This window comes from Centropristis striata, chromosome 16 (genome assembly GCF_030273125.1).
Source record: "Centropristis striata isolate RG_2023a ecotype Rhode Island chromosome 16, C.striata_1.0, whole genome shotgun sequence".
Classification (NCBI taxonomy): Eukaryota; Metazoa; Chordata; class Actinopteri; order Perciformes; family Serranidae; genus Centropristis; species Centropristis striata.
The window spans coordinates 33928618-33947987 of NC_081532.1; the positions used below are offsets into that span (position 1 = coordinate 33928618).

General features: G+C 36.6%; 1 protein-coding gene across 4 annotated transcripts in view; it reads right to left on the bottom strand.

Annotated features, from left to right (window-relative positions):
- The window catches only part of kcnh5b (potassium voltage-gated channel, subfamily H (eag-related), member 5b), a 207322-nt gene that overhangs the window by 184548 nt on the left and 3404 nt on the right, over window positions 1-19370 (bottom strand). For all 4 annotated transcript variants that reach the window (XM_059352752.1, XM_059352749.1, XM_059352751.1 and 1 more), the window contains exons 2-4: window positions 9304-9427; window positions 6559-6665; window positions 4567-4695 (exon numbers count right to left, since the gene is read on the bottom strand). In XM_059352752.1, the coding sequence (XP_059208735.1) occupies window positions 4567-4695; window positions 6559-6665; window positions 9304-9427 (360 nt within the window). The remainder of the gene's footprint in view (window positions 1-4566; window positions 4696-6558; window positions 6666-9303; window positions 9428-19370) is intronic.

The window sequence follows — 19370 nt, forward strand, 5'->3', positions numbered from 1 at the left end:
ATCAGAAACTGTACTGGGGACTCAAACACAATTATACTCATATTTAACTTTTTAAACTGATCTCAAGATGACCAGTTCAAAAAGGAGCGGTTTGTACACTGTAAAAAAATAATCTGTTAAATTTACGGTAAATTACTGGCAGCTGTGGTTGCCAGAACTTCACCGTAAAAAATACAGTGAGGGGGTTTTCTACTGTAAATTTAAATATCAGCAAAAACTAATTTAGACTGAATATTCTCTTTATTTTTAAGGTAATTGTGTCATTCATTCACACATCATGGCAAATCTCCATTAACTTTACATGAAAATGTTATATTTTTACAGCAAAACTGTGCGTTTCCTACAGTTCATGACAGTAAAAGTAAAAATTGTGCTATTCCTTGATTTACGGTAATTAAAAGTGCCTACTATGGTGATACACAATTTTTAATTTTACGCCCCATTCCTGATGCAATTTGACAGTGTTTTACTGTAATTTCTACAAACATTTTTTATAGTGTAGGTGAATCTGCATTTTAAAGACATTTTGCAATGACGGTAAAATAAAATAGTTCAAGATAAACCAGAGCAGAAAGGATTAGTGCTTGATAGATCAGTGCAGAGTTGAGGTTTTTTTTAAAAACACTCCATGTTGCTTATTTCTGTGTTTACATTTTCAACTACCAACAAAGACAGCATTGGGAAAGCTCAAAACTAACCAGTAGCGTCAATTTTACTATGATTTAGACTAACCAAACAGACTTGGGTTGTGAAAGCGCCTTTAGTCAACTAAAATAAAAACATAAACCGGGCTGATGAGAAATAATCTGTGTCTCCCAACCTGATGCCTCTAATGAGTCATTATTATCACCTGAAAACTGGCCTTAACATCACTGCGTTTCCATCGAGGCGCCGTCTAAAACTGAAAGTGACAGTGGAAACAAAACTGGCCTCAGCAATAAAAAAAGCTAGCTGGTTTTACAGCCGCAGAACTCTCTTTTAGACACAAAAACATGGAAAACAAAGGTTAAAAACCCACCAGAACTGGATGTTACTCTGACTGAACTGTGGTTAGCAGACCACTGGTGCTTTTTTCAAATCATGGTTTATTACAGCAGTGAATCTGAAGCTCATCACATCATCAGCAGAAACAGCAACTAACCAGCAAAGACGGCAACACGCTGATGTGACAATATTAGTTCCACTCAAGCTCTAATTGCATGTTCAACCCATGTTGTTCACGTGTCGCTGAGCACACATAATGATGAATAAACAAATCACACGACAACTCGGAGCAGGTCTCTGCAGCGACTCGCTGCATGTGTGCACACGTGTTTACGTGTGTGTACATTAAAAAGGGGGAAGGGTGAGAGTTAAAGGGCAAACACACCCGCTCAGTGGCGCCTAAAACCAGCTCCCAGGGCAGGAAGTGACACTGTGCATCAGTCAGGACGCAGGGGACAACACCGCCGCCCGTTTCTCCCGTGAGTCCTGACAGCAGCACGACCTCCTCAAACACAAGCTGACAGCTGGAGACGCTCCGCACCAGACACAACACCACTCCACTCGCTCTTTTCTATCCAGGACACAGCTCGGGATGGAATAAAAAAAAAAAGGTGGAGGAAAAAAGATTTGCAGCGAGCAAAAATCTTCTCAGACTTCTCAAAGGGAGAGAAAGGACAGGAGAGGGAGAAGGGAAGAAGGAGGAGGAGAACAACTGAAACTGAAGAGAGGATGTTAAAGGGAAGGAGACAGAGGAAAAGAGGAGTGGGAAAAGTATCAATAAGAAAGGAAATAAAAGAAAAAGGAGGATGGGAAGCCAGAGCAGGAAAGGAAGATTTGGTGAGGAGATGGTGACAGAAGAGAGAAAGAAAAAGATTTTGACAAAATAGGAGGAGGAGAATGTAAAAAGATAAAAAATAAACATAAGAAAGAAGAGGATGAAGACAAAGGTGAAGAAAGTATCTTCAGTGATGCTCTCAGCTCTGTGAGGTCGTACTGAGGCCACATCTATCTTTTATTTACGGTTTATATTACACCTCTGCAATCTTCATGAACAATCTGCTACAAAATCAGCAGATTTCTCAACCTCTAATGAGTTCATGTTCTCAGGAAACTGAACATTTTCTCTCGGTTCAACTCCCGCCTGCAGCTCTTCTGTGTGGAGTTTGCATGTTCTCCCCGTGTCAGCATGGGTTCTCTCCCAGTACTCAATATTCCTCCCACAGTCTAAAGACATGATGCAGCTTAGGTTTGATCGGTGACTCCAAGGCCCCGTTTACACGAGGACGCTCGCGGGTGAAAACGACAAAATATTTTATTGGAAGTGCCTTTCGTTTAGACGGTGATGGCGTTTTGGGGGTTAAAGACGCAAAAATCTGAAACCACCCTCCAAAGTGGAAAAGTGTAATCCTCTCCTCCGTAGCGTGTCGTCTACACTGACAAGACACAAAACTCTGATCTGATCTGCTCACGTCACGTATGTGTTTACGTCACATACATGCTCCAGTACAGGAAATAAACAAACGTGGATTATTTCCATGGTGGGACCTTCAAGCTGCTCTGGCAGCTCTAATAAACTTACAGGAGTCTTTCCACCAAATGTCCAGGATATGTACAGATAGTATTAGTGAACAGAGAAGGATCTGGAATTACCTCCATCACATTCTGGATGCAGCAATTGGTCGGAGGAGCCAGACGGCTGTGAACGAGACCTGGGAGATCTAGTGATGGTGGAGAACTTTGTGGAAGGAGTAGCTGATGAAAATGTGTGGCGTGAAAACTTCTGCATGCCCAAAGATGCTCTTATGGCTTTAAGTGATACCGCCTGGCTGCATACAATCACATTTCACACACTTTTGCGTCACCGTATGCAGCAGATTTCCTCCCGAAAACGCTCGTCTAAACGAGGAATAAAAAGTGAAGACGCGACGCCACTTTTGCGTCTTCTGTTCAGACCGTCCTCGTGTAAACGTAGCCTAAATTACCCGTAGGAGTGAATGAGAGTGTGATTGTCTGTCTCTATGTGTCAGCCCTGTGACAGTCACCCTGTGACCCCTCCTCTCACCCAATGACTCCACCAAAGTGTTGACTTCTTTATGACGTCCCCCATCATGCCTCATCATTTAAAGGTTTTTTCAACTTTGCATCATCTTTATTATTATTTATCATTAGGGAAAATGAAACCATTTAGGGTGCCAGTGCACATTATCTTTAGAAACATTTAAATCAAAAAGTTGTCCCATTTATTTCCTGATACATATTGTTTTTCCTCTTTTTCATATTCATGCATGTATGTTTCCTCTTCTTTAAAGGGAAATAATTGATCTGCATTGATTTATTTGTTTCTGTTGGATGTTTGTTTACTGATTGTTTACAGTTTTTTCTGTTTGCGTCTTGTATTTGTGGAGAGAGGATAAAGGAGAGGAAGGTCAGGACTGAGACTGAAAAGAACATCAAGAAGAGAGGAAAAATAGGATGTTTTTAACACACATACCATTTGATTTCAAAATCATGTACTTAGGTTATATCCCCTCAGAACTGAATGTTATTGACAAATATTTAATGGGTGCATTACTGGCAGCTGGAAAAAAGGCCCTAACTAAATGATGGATGTTGCAGACTGGACCTACAATTAATAATTGGATAGATGTGACAATAGATATTTATACCATGGAAATAGATAACTTTTTCTCTCAACCTAAAGTTAGACATATTTATGAAACACTGGGAAAGATGGGTGCAGTTCATCAAACCTTTAAGACCGGATTTTGTAAAGGTAACAAGCTGAAGAAACTTATTTGATTTCCTTCTCTTTTTTTGGGGTCTCCCACTGTATATCAGTGACATGAATACAACTGAATGATGCCCAACTGCTACAGACATTTATATTTATTTATTCATATTATGTATTTACTTTTTGCCTCCATACCCCTCTAGATGTAAATAGTTAAATTGTATGTCTTTGTTTTTTCTCTACATATTCATATTATTAAAAGGGAATGGACAATGAACATTTGGAACAAGAAACTATTGATACAAAACCTTTGGCTCTGTACAGTTTTGATACTAACAGCTGTAAATCCATTTGTACTTGTCAATTGTTGTGAAATTTCCTAATAAAAAGAAAGAGAGGAAAAATGAAGGACAATTAACACAAAGAAGACGATTATGAGAAGCCAGAGAATGAAAACATCAGGGAGGTTGATGACTGGAGAGGAAGAACAGGAAGTTGAAGACACATAATTATATGTCACATCAAAAGCCGGCTGGCATTACATGACACCGTGGGGCATCCAGCCATGTACTCATTTGGTTCCCACTCTTTACTATCTAATAAAACAGAGACAGCGTGGAAATCATGTTCTCTGGTGGCTCGCTGCACCGAGCTGCACGTCGTGTTCTCACATCAGCAGGTTTGTCAAATCCATCAACACACAGCTCTGTGCTTTTTAAATTCTACTGTGAATGACATGATAATAAAATGCACCAAAAATAATCTTCCAAAGAACGCAAAACGGGGTTTGTTGTGCGTGCACAGATGCTTCTGGGTGTAAAATCAGCCTCCTGCAGCAGTCAAACACTCACCTTTAGTGGTTTCGTCTTCAATAGGGTGCTTGAAGAGAGTGATGTCTTTAAAGGTGCAGAGGAACAGAACCACCTTGTCGTTCTCGTTCCTGATGGGAGCCACTTGCATGTAGAACCAAACTGGACTTCCTGCAGAGACGTAAAAGAAATCTCAGCTGTGTCCTTCAATTATAGGTCTGTAATTGATAGTTTAGTCTCAAATTGACCCCCAAATGACAAAAAATGACCCAAAAAAGACACAAAATGACTAAAAAAATACACAAAATGACCAAAAAAAGGAAACAAAATGACCAAAAAGACACAAATTGACCACAAAATGATTTTAAAAAAAGACACAAAGTCACCAAAAAAGACACAAAATTACCAGATAAGACACAAAATGACCAAAAATACACAAAATGACCCAAAAAAAATACACAAAATGAACAAAAAAAGACATTAAACGACCAAAAAGACTTTAACACATGAACACATTAACACAGTGGAGACAGAGCTGACTTCCAAAATGATTTGGCGACCCCCAGAAATCATTTCGCGACCCCAATTGGGGTCGGGACCCCAAGGTTGAGAACAGCCACTAAAACCTAAATAATAATCATAAAGTATGACCCTGATTCCAAAAAAGTTGGGATGTTGTGTAAAAACAAAAACAAAACACATTGTTCAGAGTTTATGTTTAGAAAGTCAGTTTGTTCAGTTTAAAACTTATTATATGTCACAAAGGATTAGCAAAGAGTCATATTCTCTTTTATTTACATTTTTTTTAACATTTTTCCAACTTTTTTCTGGAGTCAGGGTTGTAGAATTAACATCTTTCTGAAACTTTTTTAGGAATATTTGGATCAAGCAAGGTGGCAAAACACTTTTCTTTAATAAAAAGCAATAAAAAAGGGCTAAGTCTAAGTCTAAGGCTTAGGGTTAGGGTTGCAGTGGACCCAGGTTCAAATCCATCCCGAGGTCTCTCTGCTGCAGGTCTTACCCTTCACTTCTCCCTTACACTATCCAGTAAAGCCAAGAATAATATATTTTTTAAAAGCAATAAAAAGCTTGATTTCCTTTGTGCATTGAATGATGAGCAGCAGTGTCCACTGACACTCTGCTGAGAGTCACTGTGTGCTTTAGAATTAGGACACAGATTAAGGATCCAGAAATCTTGTATAATTAACTGTTCAATTACATTTTGGGACAAATTTAATAAAAAATTAGTGAATCTGTTCCGTCGTACAAACATCCAAACACCTTTTTATAGCCAGATTTGAGTTGAAATTAATCAAGCAGAACATATAACCAAAAAAAACTAATTTTTTTTCTGTTCAAGAATGCAGGTAAATAACTATAATTTGACAACTTAATCAATAAATAATATTGTGCTTTCCTATTTTTATTTTTTTTTAAATATCATCTTTATGTGTATGTAATTATAAATCAAGAGAGTTTTGAATGAACCCAACATAATAGAATTAGTCCGTTTTTAATTGACACTAAACACTTCCTGTTAAGTTGTTATTAACTCAACTTGTAGCGTAGTTGGATTTAATTAACCCATTGACGCCTAAAACTGCCTGTAAAACCACTGGGCGATTTTAAAATAAGCCCCTAAAACCTGAAGTTTTTCTGGAAATTCATCAGAAGTGTCAACACTTCTACTAAATAATAGATTTTTCAGCCTCTGTAGCAGATAGAAATGAAATTCAAAAAGTATTTGAGAGCTTATACAAATACTACAAAACGACGTATCCGCTTTCCAGGCTTCAATGGGTTAATAAAATTGCGTGCAATCTGTTGCCTCAATTTTATTGAGTAGCTGTCTTTTTTTACAGTGTATATCTGGCTTTTGGCATTAAAAAAAGACAATTTTGATGAGCATTTACTCACATTTGATGCACCAAATGATGAATCAATCACTCATCAACAGATTATGTGATAATGAAAGGTAAGTATTAGTTGCAGCCTGGACTTTATATCCACTTGGTGAAGTTAGTGAGCACTCACTGTTCTTTCTGTACAGCAGGACTTCGAAGCAGTTGGACTCATAGTTGTCGAAGGTCTGTCTGACTTTGTCGATGGTCTTCTTGTCCGTCAGCTCTCCGTACATAAAACTGAAAGAGGAGAAACAGCAGCGATCAATACGTGACCTCTGGCCTTTGACCCCTGTATATATCTCAGTGTATATCTCATGTGTTTGTCCCAGCTCTATCTAAACATTCAGTGTCGGTTGAGTTTTATGTTTGGTTTTTATAGAGCGGACTGACGCAGCAGCAGCATAAATTGCGTCCAGTGAAGGATGGTGGATGGGTTTGGGTCGGTGCAGCCTGCGTTTCCCGGCATGGTTGTAATTATTCCTAAAAAGGCCGAGGACATTTTAATCTGTGCTAATGTCATTAGTCTGAGTGATTACTCTCTTTCCCAACGGCCCAGTGTCTTCAAGGACTCACACACACACACACACACACAGAGGTGCAAATAAATAATTAAAGATATCCACTTGACTGTTTGTGTTTCCTCTTTGTAGATCACAAAGAAACATCGATGTTTTATAGAATATTTGTCAGGGTTTTATCACCGAAGAACATCAGTCTTTCTCCTGACGTAACCAGCCTCGTGTAATTGAAGTTGATTGTTTTAAAAATGAATAATTGCTGCACAAAAGTCCTCCCACTTCGTCGTGTCGGTAAATAATGATGGTATTTGTTGTGCAATGGCGGCGCGTGTACATGCTGCGGCTCAGCACTCCACGTATTGGTACTCTCTAGTTAGTTTATTAGCGGTTTACTGTCTTCTAAATGTCTCGTATGCTCGGCCTAATTTAATGCATACAATGGCACTAAGTTGATGGTACAGTGAATGAATGACATGAATATACTAAGTGCTGAGAGAATGAGAATGTATCTTTTCTATTTACTATTTATTGAGATGAGATGATAAGAATGTATCTTGTTATTTACTATTTATTATGCTTTTTTTATGAGTCCAGTACGTGAGTGCATTGAATTTCATTGTATTTCTGTGCAATGACAAATAAAATCTAATCTAATCTAATCTAATCTAATCTAATCTAATCTAAAAAAAACATGTCTTTCTGTGTCTCAGTTTGGGTACTTCTTCACTAACACAGTATGTAAAAATGGAGCCAACTTTGAGTTCCTTGATGTCAAAAACGGTCAAAAAGTTGAGTGTGGAACACTGGACAACAGTCATATCTTTGTTATGTATACAAAGAGGCACAGCCAGCAACTTATGTAAAAATTTCTGATGAGGAATCTGTGAAACGGCACCAAACAAACACCAAACGTTACAAATGTATGTTATATAAGTGTTCATTGTTTTTCTTATATTATCCTATATTGTGATTGCTTTTGCAACTTTGGAGAAATCTGGAACCACAATTTCCTTAGGGATACATAAAGTTCTATCTTATCTTATCTTATACAATTTACAATCTACACTTTTATGTGTTGAAAAATGGTCAAGAATTGTTTTTATTACTGTGGTGTTCTGTTTCACAAAGTCACACAATTTTACTGCAGTCAAAAGACCAAAATTGACTTTTTTTCACTGCAGTCAAAAGACCAAAAATTGACTTTTTTTCACTGCAGTCAAAAGACCAAAAGTGACTCCCAAAAACATGTCCGGGCCCGATAACGAGCCTCTGTCTTCCCTGTCCTGCAGCAGGCTGCAGTCTGAGCTCTCAGCAGGCTCTTCTGTCCTCTCACTGTCACGTCTGAGTGGATCTGGTCTCAGTGTCCTCCTCGGCCCCCGGCAGCAGGGAGTGCACCAATAAAACCTCTGTGCCTCTCTTCTCACTCAGATCGCTGTCTGAGGGAGCCGTTTCCGCCGCCGGCTAGTCAAGGCCGTCACCTCCGGTCAGATCTGAGCAGCGCTGGAGGAGACGAGTCGTCCTTTGGAGTCAAATTTTAAAACGTCTTGACTGACAGGCGAGAAAGACGGCGTCCTCGACGAGCCGGACCGGGCAGAGCTCCCCTGGCAGCTCGGGATTGGATTCATTTCAGACTCTCGCTGTGCCATCTCTGCCTCTTGCTTTCACAGCAAGTGGAAACACCAGATGCTTTTTGTTGTGTGACTCTGCTGAGCTGCACATTTTCCTTGCAAGACATAGGAGTCAAGTAGTCATCAAGCAGTAAACGAAGTTAGTATCATGAAAACAGCTTTAATGATGACTACAGGAGCAGGGAGGGACAAAAGATTGTCACTTTCTGATCTTTTCACTCCCTTCCTTTCTCTCTGTCTCCTCGCTGTGCTTAAATAATGGATGAAACTGAATAAAAAAGGACATATTCAGTGATTTCTGCAGGATAAATGGAGCACTTTAAAGCAGGACGTGGATTTCGTTTTAAAACAGTGACTCATGGTCATACTCTGCTGTGGTTTCAACTCATAAAGAAGCTGGTGCTGTAAAAATATTGGTTTGTATTAGTTCTGCTTTAAATGAAGCATTTAAACCATTAAAGACACATAAAGTCAGGCATTTATGAAGACATATAGATACAGGAATCAGTATGCAAATGTAAAGGAATTATACATGTTAAAATGATTGCATATTTAGCCACGCTGTGAGTGCAATTATAATAAAGCAACAAGACAGAAGAGTCCTTATCGCTCCATTACCACACTGTAACTATTCTTGCTTTGAGACAGAATTAAACAACTATAATTGTGCACATTTGCAATGTTTAGATTTTCCATAATGATACCCAACACAAGCAGAAAGTGTTTTACCTGCATGTGCTGCTCTTCTGCATGACCTCAGCCCTGTGGAAGCCAGACAGCTTGCAGAATCCGTCATTGCTGTAAACCACAGGCCACTCTACGATCTGGGCGTTTCCCAGGAGGAAGCTGGTCTCTGAGAGATGGACAGGACACAAAACATCCGTTTCAAAATGTGGAAAACAGATAAAAGGCCACTAGGCTTTTTAACCTCCAGAGAAGATTGTATAAAGATCTGTTCGACTGCTCAGAGCATGGTGGAAGAAAGATTCAAAACATTACTGTAGGAAAATTGTGTTACCAGCAAAATGTAGTAAGATTGTTTGCTCATCATTTTTGACATATAATCAGTTGAAAATTGCACAAAGAAAACATGTATAATGTTCAAACTGAGCAAGCGAATTGGTTATTTTAAATATGCAATTTTTATGAAATTGATGCCTGCAACAAGCTCCCAAAAAGTTAAGACAGGTGCATGTTTCCCACTGTTTCTCTTTAGTTTTTCTTTTAACAATACTCAGAAAGTCTTTAGAAACTGAGGACAATCACTCTTTAAGTTTAAGAGTGAAATTCTTTACCATTCTTTCTTGAAATACGACGTCAGTGTCTCAACAGTCTGGGCTCTCTGTTGTGGTATTAACACTTCATAATGCACTGCACATTTTCAGTGAAGGACAAGTCTGCACTGCATGTCCATGAAAAAACTATTTCAAATGCAGACTTGTCGGACCACTTTGTGTCAGTCTGTCTAGGATGAGAAAGAAGTTGGCGGCATTTCTGGATGTTGTAAATATATTTATTCTCTTTGTATGGTCGAGTTTTAACTTGCATTTGTAGATGCAGCAGTGAACCGTGTTAGTTTCCTGCTCAGTTTTCCTGAGCCCATGCTGTAATGTCCTTTCATCTAATCATGTAGGTTTTGCCGCCTAAAGGTTTAAATATACTTGCTTTTAACTATGCATCATTGAATTCATTACATCAGTCTTGCATATCCTGCAGTGTTTTGGAGCGTTGGTTGTGCACGTCGTCAGATATCAATGCTACATGCCCGCGAGATGCAATATGCATATAACTGCTTGGAGCAGTGTAGGGTTGCATGTACTGGTAGAACCTTGTCTCACAGGAATCCGTAAAATAGCCACAGATTTGCTTGACTCAAAATCCGTGGAATAGCCACGGAATCACTCAAATTTCCGTGAAACTGACACGGATTTCGCTACAATGCAAGTTAATGACAGTCATATCCCGTGGCTATTCCATGGATATCTTTTCCTATTGGTTTGTTCCAAGTCACGTGACTTTCAAGGTCCCGGCGGTCAGAACAAAAAACATGGCGGACAGTTCTGTCATTTTTAGTGAAAAAAATCAATATTTTGACTTAGTTTCTGCATAAAAATGGATTTTGATCACATTTCTAGCAAGAAATATATGTTTTATTTTCTAAATATTCACTCGATATGACTGTCATTAACTTGCATTGTAGCAAAATCTGTGTCAGTTTCACGGAAATTTGAGTGATTCCGTGGCTATTCCACGGATTTTGAGTTAAGCAAATCCGTGGCTATTTCACGGATTCCTATGAGACCATGTTGACTGGTACGTCCGTGCACGGCGGGAAATGATTGAAAAAACGGGCTAAGGTCCAACAGTCATCAGGCACCCTAACGGGTCAACAGGTCGCGGGAAACTAGTGTTGGTTCTTGTCCTGCAGAGATTTTTCCAAATTCTGGAAATCTTTTAATGATGTTGTGGATTATAGAAGATGAAATCTCTACATTTCTTGCAACTATGCATTGAGAAACATTGTTCTTAAACTGTTGCACATGTTTTTTTTTACACATTTTTGAACCTCACCCCATCCTTGCTTGTGAATAACTGAGCTTGAATCTTGGTTTCTCTAAGCCAGGTTTAAGATCAGCCAGTTGATAATTGTTTTAAAGTAGAAAGTCTTATTTAAAATGCATTAGACTGGAGGGCATAATAAACCAACATTCAACTTTGATATTAATCATTAAACTGATTTAATAATCCCAGAATGTATTTCAATTCAATTTCAATGGTTTTTTTTACAGTGAATTTAATGTCTTTAAAAATATGGATAATATAGAGTTAATATCTTTAATGTTAATATTTTTTTTTACATTAATCAAAAAAACCCAACAGAAAGTTAACTTCATTTAAAATTCAGCAATATATTTGTTTATATTTTGGTGTTTTATTTTTTTTTTTACATATAATTTACTCATAATTTACTTATTTAGCATTCAAGACCATTTAGCAATTGAATAATAATAGTAAAAAAACATCAAAAAAGTCCTCTTATATTAATGTACAATTTATTCAATGGGTAATATTTGTAATTTAAGTATTTTAAAAAAATAATTTAAAAAATAATAATAAAATAAATGTAAAAACCTACATATAAAATATATATATATAATACAATATAATCAGCCAGCTGATAATTGAGGTGGTTTTAAAGTAGAAAGTCTTATTTAAAATAGATTAGACTGGAGGGCATAATAAACCAACATTCAACTTTGATTTTAATCATTAAACTGATTTAATAATCCCAGAATGTATTTAAATTGTGCAGCACAGATGGCATTTAATATAAACCTGGTTGGCTCTTTTTTTAAACAAGTTTATTTAAACAATGATTAATTTCTGCTCTGGCCCATTCTCTACTGCTGGTGTTACAAACCTACACACTGTTATTGTGCTACAGAGATATCTTCACTGCAGCTCAGAAATAAAACAGCTGACCCTCCAGAAGAACAAATTTCACACCAAGAAGTCTGTAAGTTTGGAAACATTCTTCAGAGTCAAAGGTGGAACGACGACTTCACAGTTGGTGTGCAGAAAAAGGAAAGATTACAGCAACCCAGAACTCTTTGAAGGTTCAACCTGTGAGTTTTATAGCGTAACAGATTCAGGAGATGTGAACCTGCAGCCCACTGCGAGCCCTTTGGCAGCAAAGAGCCGAGTGAGACGTACTTCAACTGTCGGTTTGAGTCATCTCGACCTTCCTGCTCTCCTCTCTCACGCACACACACCAAATATTTATTAGGATTTTTCAGCAGAATGTTGTTGAACATTTATGATTCTTCAACCCTGGTAGTAATCCTTTTTATCCCACAGTCAGCAGCTTATTATATATTTAAAACTCCTCTAAGCTTCCCAAGTTAAACAGTGTAAGTATTCAGATAATATTAGTCGTATCACAGCTGGAAAGTGTCTGAAACTGCTTTTAAATTATTAAACTTTCCTGTGAAACCAAAATGATATAGTGACTCTGCAGCACTGGTTAAAAGACTTAGATTATATATATATATATATATATATATATATATATATATATATATATATATATATATATATATATATATATATATATATATGTTGTGGAAGCCAAGATTGCACATTTTACTCCTACTCCTTACTTCACTACTTCAAATTAAATATTTCGTCATCACTTTTTTAAAATCATGATTATATATATAAGTTGTTTTTAGAAAAGGCTATAACAATTATGGTTTTCAGTAGTTCACAGATCACTTATTAATCTAACAAATATATAACTCTATAAGTCTAAATGTTGTCTTGTGTTGTCATTTCACATCATATTATTTCACTGTACATACCAGGAATATACCAGAGTGGGACCCTGGTACATTTTTATACTTTTAAAACCTCTAGGTTAAACTATATATATCTACGCTATATTAAACCGTCTTTGATTAGCTTTACCTGCTGCAATATTCATGCATTTATACTTTGAGTAAATTTGAATGCTAATACTATTCATGCATGATTATGAATGCAGGACTTTTACTTGATACAGAGGATCTTTAGACTGGAATTTATCCTTTAACTTGAGGAAAATATCAGAGGCATCTAACACCTCTACACACATACATGTTGTTTCTGTTTGGGCTAAGCCATTAACCTCCTGAGAGCCAAGCTTCTGTTTGGTATGTATTGTTAGTTTCTCCTAGATATTTTGGATTTGTATGACCTGATAAATACAAAAACTAAGCATTGTCTTTGAACAGGAATTAGTTTTTGAAAAAAAAATAATGGGTTCATTTTACTGTATAACGCAATTAATACACCAGTGAATAAAACTTTTTATTTCCTTACATTTACACCGTCTCATTTGAAGAATGATAGTAAAAGTCTATTCGTTTTCAAATGAATACTTCCTGATTAGCAGAGTCGGAACTTGTTGCTAATGCTAAAAATAGTCAAACTTGCACAGAATATCAAACTACAAACATTATTAAGCACAAATACACAAGTTTTAGCCATAAAATCTGATCAGCTTTGGTACCTGGTCCACTTTTGTCTGGGTATTGACTTTACCAAGATGCTGCCATCTGATTTTTACACTGATTGATGTATTGTTCTTATTCTAGAGTGCATATATAATTAAGCAGAATGAAATATAAGGTCCAGAAAACCTAAAATGAAATGTCCACATATGAGGACGCAGGGTCACAGGAGGTTAAACTGCTACAGACAGCGACTAAAATGCAAAGAAAGACATTTAACAAGTATGGTCATGTCCCCAAACGTGTCCTAAAGCCATTTGCATCACGTGATGCAGTGCAGCTTTACTCTCTGACATCCACCTGTCACTAGCTCCTCGGACACAGCAGCTGGCTCTACCTGCAGGGTCAGACATGTTTGTTACAGCCTGCTTAAAGCCCCGCCTTCTTATAGTGGAAGCCCCGCCCCCTCTCCCTGTTGTCAGGGTTACCAACCTTGGGTACCTGTTTGGAGTGAGATTTTTATGCTGTGGGCAACTAGTTTTGATTTTTAAATTAAATTATGTTAGGCTACTAGTCATTAGTACTGAGTAGATGTAAATAATGTATTTTCACTTTCACAAATTCATTTATGAACCAAGAAATAGGTTTAAAATAATCAAATAAACTCAAGTGTGATATTGCTGAAACCTGACTATATGTTGGGATTGTTTGGTAACACTTTTACAATAACCATCATTTATAAATCGTAAACAGATAGTTTATTAATGTTTAATCAGCATTTATAAACTGTATATAGACCATTTAGAATGGTAAATACATAATTTATTAATGTTTAACTAACTATATCATTCATAAATGACAAACAGATGGTTTATTAATGTAAGTTTATAGTTACTTTACCATTAACAAACCAATACATTATAACTAATAGTTTATCAATAGTTTTAGTTGCACTCATTTTAACATTTTTAACATCATATTAAGTATGTTAATGATTTTGAAATGATTCATATACCTTTAAGAAATTGGTTGAAAACATTTAAAGATTAAATATGTATAGCACTTTGTAAATGGTTAATAATTGGTTTATAAACCATCTATAAACATTACTTAGTTGTTATTGTAAAGTGTTACCGATTGTTTTTATCAAACTATGATTTTATTTGCATCTAACTGCATCTACAAACCTCTAACCATAGTAGCTGCCATTACATGTGTACCGTTGCATGCATTATGCATATAATCGGGCTGTAGTAACCTTCTTCTTCATATCACTGCACCTCATACTTTGACCCCCTTGCTCATGTCTGCTCCCTCTGCAGAGGATTGTGGGTCACAATAGCCAGAAAAGCACGCTGGCCTGCAAAATGCAGCCTGAAGCAGTAGGACATGCTGGTATTTTCGGCTTGCTGCATTTAGAACATCATAAAAATGTTTTTCTGATAAAATAAATATTATGGTAGTATGGGTACTGAAATGCATAGACAAACAATAATGTCAGAGCTAATATTTTGTTAGAATGGAAGACACATAGTGAGAACTATTGCACGTTGTTAAAATTGCACATTTAGGCTTTTATTATCTGGCTTTTCTTCTTTTTCTTCCTGTTCATCTACATTTTTAGATGTTGCTGAATCTGTGTCTGACTGATAACTGTTTTCAATAGTTTAAAGTGCCATAATAGTAAGATAAAGTACATCTGTCCAGTAATAGTGGCCTATAAGTCCCAAACTTAAGAGAAGTTGCGCAAAGTTAATATTTAATCACACTGCAAAAAAAAGAAAAGTTGGGTGAACTCAAAATTTCAAGGCAACAAACTTCGCTAAAATTTTAAGTTGGACAATTAAACTAAATATTTTAAGTTTTGTTTTTGAGTTTGCTCAACTCTATGTCAGCTAATGTTGCGACCACAATTTTGAGTTAGCATTGATACGCTAATGGCTACTCTTGTAGCTGTAACAAGCAGCGCCACTAGCATCCGTTAGCCGCTAGCATCAGTTAGCTGCTAGCTTTCGCTAATGACCGAATTTCACAACAAAGAAATAAGAGTTATCAGAACTATTGTCCCTTGTTGTGAACCCCAACTTAAAGATATAAGTAACAACAACTCACCAACTTGTTTTTGAGCAGACAACTGACTTCCTTTGTTGTGCTAACTTACATTATTGCCCTAAATGTCAGTAATTTATATTTCCAAGTTTTACCAAATTAAATCACTGTTTTAGGCCAAAAAATACAAGTTGGCTTTTTTGCAGTGCAATTGTGCCTATTAGCCAATAAAATAAGGATGAATTAATGCAGCTGAAGAGCCCTATGGTGTATGGATGAAGAGAATATTTGGGCATCTTCTTTGTAGGAAAAATGATCACCACCCCCATCGTTTCCCATCTGTCTATCCTCTTGTTAAACCTGAACAAGGAGCTACTGGCTACAGTTGAGTGTAAACACAGAGAGGCAGCCTGGTTAATAACACTACACACAGGGAAAATACCACCAGCAGCTCTTTTACAATCACATAGATATTAATTATTCATTTGATATATTCTGCATGGTGGTGGCTTGGTCACCGGGGAGAACAAGAGAGGCTGTTGTAACTGTTTAAGAGTTAACTACAAATCAAATAAAGGCTACACGTCACAGTGCTGTCAACAAGTCTCCGATATATTTATCGTGTTTTTAGATGGAAATCAATTTACAGAGGCTTTGCTTTTGCTTGAGTGAACCATTGGTCAGCTTGTAACGTTAGTTCAACACCATTTTTTTTGTGCATTATCCATTAAATGTCCAGCAACATGAGCATTCACTGTGCATGCAGAGTATAACCTGTTTTAGCAGCAAAACATACACTACCGGTCAAAAGTTTTAGAACACCCCAATTTTTCCAGTTTTTTATTGAAATTCAAGCAGTTCAAGTCAAATGAACAGCTTGAAAGGGTACAAAGGTAAGTGGTGAACTGCCAGAGGTAAATAAAAAAAGGTAAGCTTAACCAAAACTGAAAAATAATGTACATTTCAGAATTATACAAGTAGGCCTTTTTCAGGGAACAAGAAATGGGTTAACAACTTAACTCTATGGAGTCTTGGGCTATTTTGTCCATTTTTTAATTCTTTTCATGTCTTTTTTTGTCATTTTGTGTCTTTTTTTGGTCATTTTGTGTCTTTTAGTGTCTTTTTTTGTCATTTTGTGTCTTTTTTTAGTCCTTTAGTCCAACATAAAATGTGATTTTGAATCTTTTTTTTACTTTCAAAACACTATCATGCTCAATAAAGAATTTTAAATGTTGCAAATGTGTATTAATTTCAGAGTACACTGAGACATTAAACTGCATCATTTTCAATTAAATTCTGGGAAAGTTGGTGTGTTCTAAAACTTTTGACCAGTAGTGTACATGGTAAGGTTCATATAAAGATAGCAACCTGCACTTGTTACATAACTTATGTAACTTAAGTATATAAATTACATAACACTGGACATGAACAGTGAGCTCCTGTGTACATACACCCTGACCTCCTCCTTACGTGGACTTTGTCACTCTTTATACTGCATCACCTGGCTCCTGGCTCGCAATTATGTGGGTTAAATACGAATAACAGGCCTTAAATGTGTTAGGAATCCTAAAATGTAGACTCCTTTTCTCAAATTTCCAAAAAGGATCCTGAGAACATGACTTATTTGTCCTCTTTATCAATAAAAATAAGATCCAGGCTCTAATAAACCAAAATGATCTTTTAAAATAAACTTCCAGTGGTGTGAAAAATTGTTGACAAAAGTGCTTTAAAGGACACTCAAACATTCATCAGTTGACAGTCAGCTGCTGTGTAATGAAACCAGAAGACTTTGGCTACTGACTGAAGTCTCAGATGTTGTCCTTGAAATCAGCAACAAGAAAACTCAAACAACAACAACAACAACAACAACAACAACACAAACACCGACATACGGTGACAACAATTATATGAATCCCCGAGCTTTGTCCCCTTAAAAAATGTTCCATATGTGACTCTCAAGTTTCACAAAGAAGATATTTTAAAGAGGTTCCTGTTCCAATTACACACAGAGTCATGGATTCCCCACAGTGCAGCTAAAGTTCAAGTCATTTTTTTTTTTAAAGCAAACAGAGACAAAGTGTTTGCCAGCAGCTGCTAGAAAGGTCAGAAAACGACCGCCTGCTTTAGAAGATGGTCAGCATCATATTAAAGGTAAATGCAGTTTGTAATTAATGAGCTAAAACTGTCGATAATGTCCTTCAAACTCATGCCAAATCTGCTGGAGTGGAAACTTTGGCAGGTAATCATTATGAGAGGCTCCTATATTCCAAAAATGAGTTGGCTGGCAAAGATAGAGGATTTTGGGATGAAAGGGGATGCAACAGCTCTTCAAAAATGAACATTACAAGTGTTTCTCACAGTGTGTGCTTACAGCAGGGAGGATAAAAACACGAGAAGCTATGAAAAGACACTAAAAAGTCTGCAGTGAAACACAGACTCTCTGCAGCTCTCAGCACTGATGAGTAAAACCACTCGATTGATTTCACTGGGCAGCCGTGTGATGATTTAGAGAAACTGAAACTGTAATAAAAGTGTTACAGCTGCAGTCAGGAGAAAAACTTCAGACTGCAGCATATCTGATTCTCAATAAAACCACTAATTGGTTCAGTACATCAGTCAGACTCTCCCCAATAACACATAATTACTGGGGGGGAAAGTTACATGTTTGCTCAGGCCAACAGCGAGTATATTTTGAGCAGTGACCTTTTATTTAATGTTAATTAAGTGCATGAAGGTGAAAAAGCCAGCTGACAGGAAGAGGATGAAACGCTGTTTTACTCATTTTCCCCTTAAAAAAACAGCTTTTTGTTTCTTCTGTTGCAAGAAAACTTAAATTGCTACCATAAAACTGATCTCCTGATCAAGCTTTTGTTTGTGGTGCTGAAAGCATCAAAAATTACATTTGAATATCTCAACAGAAATGTGTCTTTCCAGAATAAATATCCAGTTATTACATGATTTAATGGAAAGTACTTCCCTGTGAATACTGTTGACTGTTGATTAGTTAATGAAAGAAAATGGGGTAACACTTTACAATAACCATCATTTATAAATGGTTAACAGATAGTTTAGATATAAATGCCAAATAGAAGGTATATTAATGTAAGTTGATAGTTTCTTTACCATAAACAAAGTATATATCTTAGTTTATTAATAGTTTTGCACTCATTATAACATTTTTAACACCATATTAAGTATGTAAATGATTTCAAAATGATTCTTATACCTTTAAGAAATTGTTTGAAAACATTTAAAGATTAAATATGTATAGAATTTTGTAAATGATTAATAATTGGTCTATAAACATCACTTAGATGGTTATTGTAAAGCGTTACCAAAAATTAATCAGCAACTATTTTTGATAATCTGTTATTGTTAGTATCTGACTTCTTTTTGCAGCCACGAGTCTCCCCCTGCTGGCCATTTGAAAGAATGCAGGTGTATGACAGACAGGTTGTCATGAGACCATTTGGACTATTGTTGCTGCTGTCAGAAATTTTTTATGGACATTTAACACCATTTTTGGACAGTTCAAACCAAATAATTGATAATCCATTGTGTCCAGGTCAGTCTCCCTACCAAAGCTTTCCCATTAAGACAAGATTTTTTTTTTTGCATTACAAGTTTTATGAAATTGTATGTTTAGATATTCAAATGAGGTGTAAACTCATAAATTATGCAGCAATTTCTATATATTTCCAGGACATAAATTTGATAATTGGATAAAGCAAATTTCAAGGTGATTATATTCTTTTC